Source organism: Epinephelus fuscoguttatus, linkage group LG19, assembly GCF_011397635.1.
Source record: "Epinephelus fuscoguttatus linkage group LG19, E.fuscoguttatus.final_Chr_v1".
Lineage (NCBI taxonomy): Eukaryota > Metazoa > Chordata > Actinopteri > Perciformes > Serranidae > Epinephelus > Epinephelus fuscoguttatus.
The window spans coordinates 15454571-15461479 of NC_064770.1; the positions used below are offsets into that span (position 1 = coordinate 15454571).

The window sequence follows — 6909 nt, forward strand, 5'->3', positions numbered from 1 at the left end:
TGTCAGGAGGTGGTAAATAAGGCAAGCTGTTGTGAAAGTGCAACTTTGAGTAAGTCAGTTATTCTTTTTGACAGAAGAATGAATTTGAGAGGACAGAGCTGTCTGCACAGGTCAACCTGACACACAGTCACAGTGCTTGCTGAGCAGTCAGAAGAATCTGAGGGGAAAGTTAACTTTTTATTGATTCATGCACACAACGTTCACACTTGTGTTTCCATATCGGCACCACAGAGTCAACTGTTACCAGCTATTTCAGTGTGTGTGTGTGTGTGTGTGTGTGTGTGCCAGTGTGCCAGCAGGCTGGTGCCGTGTACAAACATGTGCCCTCAGCAGAGTGTCTCTCTTACATAACAACAGCAACAACAACAAGAAGCAGCTGACCACCAAAAACACCACCCTCACCATCCATCTTTCAACCCAGTCTGGTCCCAGCGGGATGGTGAGACGAGGTACAGGCAGCACCAGGCCAGGATTTGCAGCGTGTCTGTGGATCAGAGTGTAAGCCAGACATGAGCACTCAGCCGACAGGCCACGTGAGGGCACAGGGACAGACTGAAGAAGACCCTTGTTTTAACTTCAAAGGAATGTTGCTCTCGTGCCGCAGTTTCCCTGAAATCACAGCTCACTTGATTCCCACACAGGAAACCCTATTTCAGCTCTGGGTTGCTGATAGTCATGCAAATTCTTCTTTTTTTCTTTATTTTTTGAAGCTCATATTACTTCACATGAGGCAGCCCCAGGGAGGGCATCATACCAACATATGACACTTAAGCCTAGAACTTTATTTTACCATAAACGGCATACCAGAACACACACATACAATCTCCCTCTTTTTTTTTTTTTACATATTCAGTAAATTGCTGGAGGGGAAAAAACACGCCCTCATGCGTCACCTAAAATTCACCTCAGTCACATACACAACCAATTTAAAGAGTTCAACATACTGTACTAACTATATTATATTTCCATCTGCTATTTTCCTAAACGTTTGAAGACAAATACAGACTTTAAGGACTTCAAAGTTAGACAAACACACATTCTTGTGAAAAAGCTGACATCAGTTTACTGGGCTATTTATTCAGTGTTGTTACCGATCATGTGATTGACTGAAAATGCTTGCTGATGGTCATAGGACAAAATAGAAAGAGGCCCTACTCAAGGGAACATCGCTACCCTGAAGGTTCACAGCTGAACAATGAACAGGCTGAGGATTTGAAAAAAGTCTGTGGCAGACAGAAAAAAACCCATTAAACACCATGGTAACATTAACCAGACAATCTACAAAGCCCTTTGACAGGAGGAAACATAATAAAACTCAAGCTGTGAAGCTGGGGAGGAAAGAAGAAACTGGTCAGCCTAAAATTTCCAAGAAGCAACAACACGTATGACGAAACAGACACATGAATGTAAAAGCTATAGATTCTGTTATCCAGGTCTCCAGGGTTGATGACTACTGCCCCCTGCCTTGTGTCAATTATTACTGCAGCCAGTAGATCTTAGGATCTGTCACTCATGTTGCCATCCTCTCTTCCGCTGTCGTTCTCATCTTCATCATCATCATTGCCTCTTCCGTTCATGGCCTCTACCCTGGCCAGCAGCAGTGGCAGGTTTATGGTCAGGCCCGGTGTCTCCTCGTCAGAATCTTCCTTTGGAGGATAGAAGCGCTTTGCCTTTGCCAGAAAATCTTCAGCTATATCTAGATACAGTAGACGATCCTGTCCAGATAGAATAACAAGAAGAAGAAGTGGTTGAAGCAGGGAAACTATATGATTACTGTCTGAGTAGCCTATTGGTGTTAAAGATGCAGTGTCCTCTACTGCACCTCAGAGATCAAATATGTCCTCAAGTGGCTGTGAATTTATTTATTTTCTCCAATTAAAATGATAACTGTAACTACATAAAGATTTAGATTTAAGTTTTAGACCATCAAGTTTGAAGGACTACTTTCTCCAAAGCACAGTCTACCCAAAACATACACCCAAAGTTTGGCAATCCATTTAAAAAAAGGTAATGAAATTAATTTAATTACATTTATTTATTTTGTACGGAAGCGTATTGCTGCCACACCTGGAAAAAAATAGTTAGTATTATGGGAAAAGTCTCACTTTATAACGTGATAATTTATATTGTAAGAACATGAAAAGTTTCTTAAGTTTCGTTATTGTTATAAGGTGAAACTTTTCATGTTCTTTCAATATAAATTATCACATTATAACATGAATATTATTTTCACGTGAAACTTTTCATGTTCTTACAATATAAATTATCACGTATAACATGAAACTTTTCACATTTTTACAATATAAGTTATCACGTTATAACGTGAAAATATATTGTTATAACGTGAAAAAAGTCTTGTTAGAACAATAAACTTACACTGACAGTTTTTTTTTTTTGTATAGACTGTTTCACTGATGCTCTGTTGCTAGGGCAACAGCTTTGGTCCCTGTGCACTTCCTGTCAGTTACTGCATTAACAAACATTCTAGCAGGAAGTACCAAGGGACCCATTAGAATGTTTATGTTGTCAAGTTTGAAATGGTCTAAGAGAGAGCATTAGCTGTGATAGCTGACATTAGCTAACGTTAGCTGACATTAGCTAACGTTAGCTGACTTTAGCTGACGTTAGCTGATGTTAGTGCTTGTTCCAGTGGACCATCTGCCAGACCAGCGTAATGTCAATTAAAAGTTAACTTTAACCAAAAAAAACAACAACAACAACAACAGAGGGAAAACATACTTGTTGTTTGGAAGCTCCAGCTCATAGAAGACATACTGTATGCTCAGTCTATGACTGCTGACTAGAAGCTAGCTAGCTTTGCTGCAGCTGAGTTGGTACAAATGACTTATGTTAATGTTACATTTAAGACTTGTTGGTTTGTCCCACTTGTTTCATCAAAGTTATGAATAATGGTCAGTAGCTACTGGATGTTCCTCAACCAACGCTTTATGTGAGCACCCTGTTGCAGCTACAATCAGACTGCTAAACTACTATTAACTGCTAAAAGTTGAAATGGAAAAAAAATGACACTGACAAAAACGTGAAGAGGAAATCTGAAGATCAGAATGAAAATATTGATCTAATTAAATAACTTCTAGTGCCTGTGTTTTATTTTTATTGCCCATGTCTCATTTACCAATGGCATGCTTACTGTCACTGTTCTAGCTCCATAATAAAGAAGAGTTCATGACCCTAACCTTAGAGATACAAGTGGTGCTAGATGTTTTTTTGAGATACTGAGTTAGTTACAGTTTGACCAACTTGACAAGACTGCTGCAAGGAGTTAGGGAAAGTACCCCTCACTGTGGTTAAGATGATATGTCTCACACCATCCAAGGGTGCTTTATTTTTTTACCCTTAACTCCAGGTCACAGCCAGGACGCTCTCACTTTAGGGATTAGTATGAAGTTCATCATCAACAAGCCCCTGCTCTCACCAGGATTAGCAGATATCTTTCTGGCGGTGGCTCTCTGCTGTTGAAGATGGACGTCTCAGAATGGAGTGTTTTCAGCATTGCACGTGCTGCTGGGGCATTACGCATGCGGTCATTTGAGGCTCCAGCAGACACCGTCAGAAGCGAGTCTGCCTCTGCCATGAAACCTAGAAAAGAAAGAAAACCATTTCTGGTTACTCTGTTAGCAGTGAGAGATATCAACAGTCTGTGCCATGTCTCATCTGTACAGTGTTACCTAAATTCTCCAGGATTGTCTTCCATTTGTCTCTGACCTCTCGACGGGTGTCTCTCATGGCTTCAATGTCAACACTTAGTCGGCGATAGCCCTGCACAAGAAAAGGACAAAGCTTTTAAAAGTATTTCTTCCAGCCTGGTGTGATTTCTCTAAAAGGAGGGTCTACTCTCTTGTAATTAGATAACTTCATCATTATCCTGCTTCTCCATAGCAGGTTTAAATAACTGAGGATAATAATTTTAGACACCTTAAGATGACTTTAATAATGTTTTCTCTCTTTTGTACTTATTTGACTCTTTTGCACCTTATGTAAAAAGATTTCAGACCTTTTTTTGCACCAGTTAGAGTCCCCTGAAGTTCTTTCCACTACTGTAGAAGTTATTAATGCTTTCTTTTTTTCTACTTCAGGTTAACATGATTTAATGAAGCCCCAAGACTTTATTCTGTGTCCAAAAAAAAAATCTTCCCCTCACATACCGTGGATCCCATGCGGGTCTTGTTCCTGGCCTGCAGCAGGCTGTAAAGGACACGGTCATCCTGTCTCTCCGAGTGACTGGGGTCCCCTGGCTCGCTCCACAGGTTGGTCTCCTCATCACGACGCTTCTGGACTTCGCGGTTAAAGTACTCCAATGGATCCTGACTGTAGCACAATGCACAGTGTTATCACACATTCATACATGATCAAAAGTTAAGGCAAGGCAAGTTTATTTGTAGAGCACAATTCGTACACAAAGTAATTCAAAGTGCCAATCACTAACTGAGACTATCAAAGACATTTTTCGGTGGATTATATTTTTCACTAGGTCAGATGTGTAACTTATATGTGGATGATACTCATGTATTAAAATGGTATCTCTGTTTCTAGCCTGACAAATGTCTTCTTACGGTACTAAAGGCTGCTTTTCATCATCGTCGTCATCGTCGGCAATGCAGCAGCAGCAGCAGAGCTTCATAAAGACTGCACCCATCTAGAGTCAAGAGGGTAGTAGCTGTTGACAATCGTTGACAATCCGGATGTAAGACGTGTTTTGGTTCTTTGTGGGGCAGAACTTCCTTAAACAGTGAAGTGGATTCCAGTGTTGAGTCTCGTCTGATATGTAAAAACTCAGCTGGTTTGCTTTAAACTCCACAATGCCTCTGTCCCGGTTGATGCTCTGAAGACAGGGGACCTTATTCACAGCCTATGTTTCAAAGAGATATAGCAAGGTAAGCAAAGGCAGCTGTCACAACATACGGTCCACTTGAATGAATCTTATAATCTGGTTTGAGAGAACAAGTCAAAAAAGTTAAAAAAAAAAAAGTCACTCATTCCCAATCTCTACCTAATTTTCAGCTTCCCATTTTCAGGGCCGTGGCTCCACATCCAGTAGAGTTTTGTCCTCCAGATCATTAGCCAGAGCCTGTCCGGGTAGAGGCGCTCAGGCAGATGGCAGCCCAAGGACTGGTGCTTCTCATCAGCCTTACATGGAGGACAATGAGAGCAGTGAAATGCTAGCTCTCTCATTGAATCCAAAAACACACATATATTCAAACACCCACAGTCTCAGAAGACAGTCACATCGTAATCATGTGAGCTGCTCCTTCTCTTGTCCTTAGCATTGTGTTTCGCCCCGGGGACAACACATCTTCTCTTCAACAGTAAGCCTGATTACAGTCTACATCCAATCTACCATGGCTGTATTGATTTAAGCACTATGTCATTGTGTGTGGTTACTGAGATAAACCACGAATCTGTATGAATGTGGTTAAATAAATATCTTTGTGTGGATTGCTTTGAGGAATCTGAGGAATTAAAATGGGTTCAAATCCATGGATTATCTTATTTTCAAGAAAAATAAGTCTGCCAGAGAAAAAGGCAGAAGTCTGGCGAAACATTCTGAACATTGAGGCCTTTTTGCAACGGTAACGCTGCCATGCATGTGACATAGGCTCAAGTCACAGGGTATTGTTGTTCATGACATAATCACCCCCAGGATCCAAGGCTGGAAAGCACAAGGGCAGACACGTCTGTGTTACAAAATGTTTTAACTTGTTATGAAACAGTCTTAATTTAAAGGAGACTGAGTCCTAAAGCCCGGAAGTGAGTTAGCATGTCAGCACTTTTGATGTCAGTGGGATTTTTCTAATGGATTTTTGGTTAAATGCTTGAAACAAGGTCTGTCGTTAACATGGGCTTAAAATATTTTCACGTTGTTCATCATCATGAAATACGAATGTAAATTCCCCACACATAAATTTTTAAGCTTCTATGGGTTTTTAAAAAGGTGGTTGCTAACAAGTGGCTAAATGAGACTACAAAGCATCATCACACTGAACCGGACTCTACGGCCTTGTTGTGTTGGTGACACTGAAGTCATGTGTCTGTGGTGGTTATTTACAGCCTAATGTTAGCTTTTTACTTCTGCAGATTGCATTACGCTTCAAAAATCATAAAAGTTGTGTTGTGAACATTATCTGGCTGAACAAAATGTGTCGGTATCATAGACTTTTGTTTGCCAAGAGCGTACTTTCTGCAGTAATCCAAAATCCAATTTAGAGTCACCTGTTTTTGGAAGATGGGATACCTGAAGAAAACCCACACTGACACAGGGTGAACATGCAAACTCTGTACTGATGGGCTCCCCCACCCCGGGATTCAAACCCCCACCCTGGCTGCGAACCAGGAACCTTCTTGCTGTGAGGCCACAAAGCTAACCACTGCATCACCATACCACCAGGGGCAAGATCAGGAAACTGAAAAAGGTAAAGTGACAGAGCACGAGTGAAAACAATGTTGGTCAGTTGAGGAAACTGTGGGATTTGTAAGGATTCAAAACCAATCCTGAATTTGCCCAGTGGACAACCTGGACAGCTTTGTAATTCAGCTACATCTTTTTTTTTAAATTCTTATGAAATATTTCATGAGACGTAGTTGTGCATCAATATATGAATTTACATTGGTTGTCACATTACAGTTACTAGTTTTACATAATCACAAATAAGTCATTGCTACGCATCTTGTAAACAGCTGTGTTTAAAAAATAAAAATAGTATTAAAAATAAGTTGTGTCTTTCTTTCAGTCGCTTCCAGATCAAATGCTTGTGCTAGCCAGATCAAGATCTTAATGACACAAAGCAGTTGTGCTCATGGAGCCCTTCGCTTTTGTCCACAGGGGGTGCCAATTCAACAAAAACTGAGAAGTTCCTTCTTGCTTTCAGTAAGGTTGTTCATTATCACCTG

The 6909-nt window shown here is 40.7% G+C and overlaps 1 protein-coding gene across 3 annotated transcripts; it reads right to left on the bottom strand.

Annotated features, from left to right (window-relative positions):
- Positions 1-828: 828 nt before the first annotated feature.
- mreg (melanoregulin) lies at positions 829-6264 on the bottom strand. 3 transcript variants are annotated; one of them, XM_049561276.1, is made up of 6 exons: positions 6232-6264; positions 4575-5148; positions 4167-4329; positions 3690-3780; positions 3437-3600; positions 829-1715 (listed from the first exon to the last, which is right to left on the bottom strand). In XM_049561276.1, exons 2-6 carry the CDS (start codon positions 4655-4657, stop codon positions 1497-1499), a joined length of 720 nt encoding a protein of 239 aa, XP_049417233.1. In that variant the 5' UTR covers positions 4658-5148; positions 6232-6264; the 3' UTR covers positions 829-1496. The 3 variants fall into 3 exon arrangements, with proteins under 3 accessions (XP_049417233.1, XP_049417236.1, XP_049417232.1); XM_049561279.1 differs by lacking the exon at positions 6232-6264 and having other exon boundaries at positions 4575-4870; positions 5012-5175; XM_049561275.1 differs by lacking the exon at positions 6232-6264 and having other exon boundaries at positions 4575-5175.
- Between the last annotated feature and the right edge of the window lie 645 nt (positions 6265-6909).

Excerpts from the sequence above, each read along its gene's own strand:
- mreg (XM_049561276.1), bottom strand. The coding sequence starts at position 4,657 with ATGGGTGCAGTCTTTATGAAGCTCTGCTGCTGCTGCTGCATTGCCGAC. Across the intron at positions 3,781-4,166 it reads AGACCCGCATGGGATCCACG|GGCTATCGCCGACTAAGTGT; the intron begins GTATGTGAGGGG and ends TTTCTTGTGCAG. Across the intron at positions 3,601-3,689 it reads GACAATCCTGGAGAATTTAG|GTTTCATGGCAGAGGCAGAC; the intron begins GTAACACTGTAC and ends TTTCTTTTCTAG.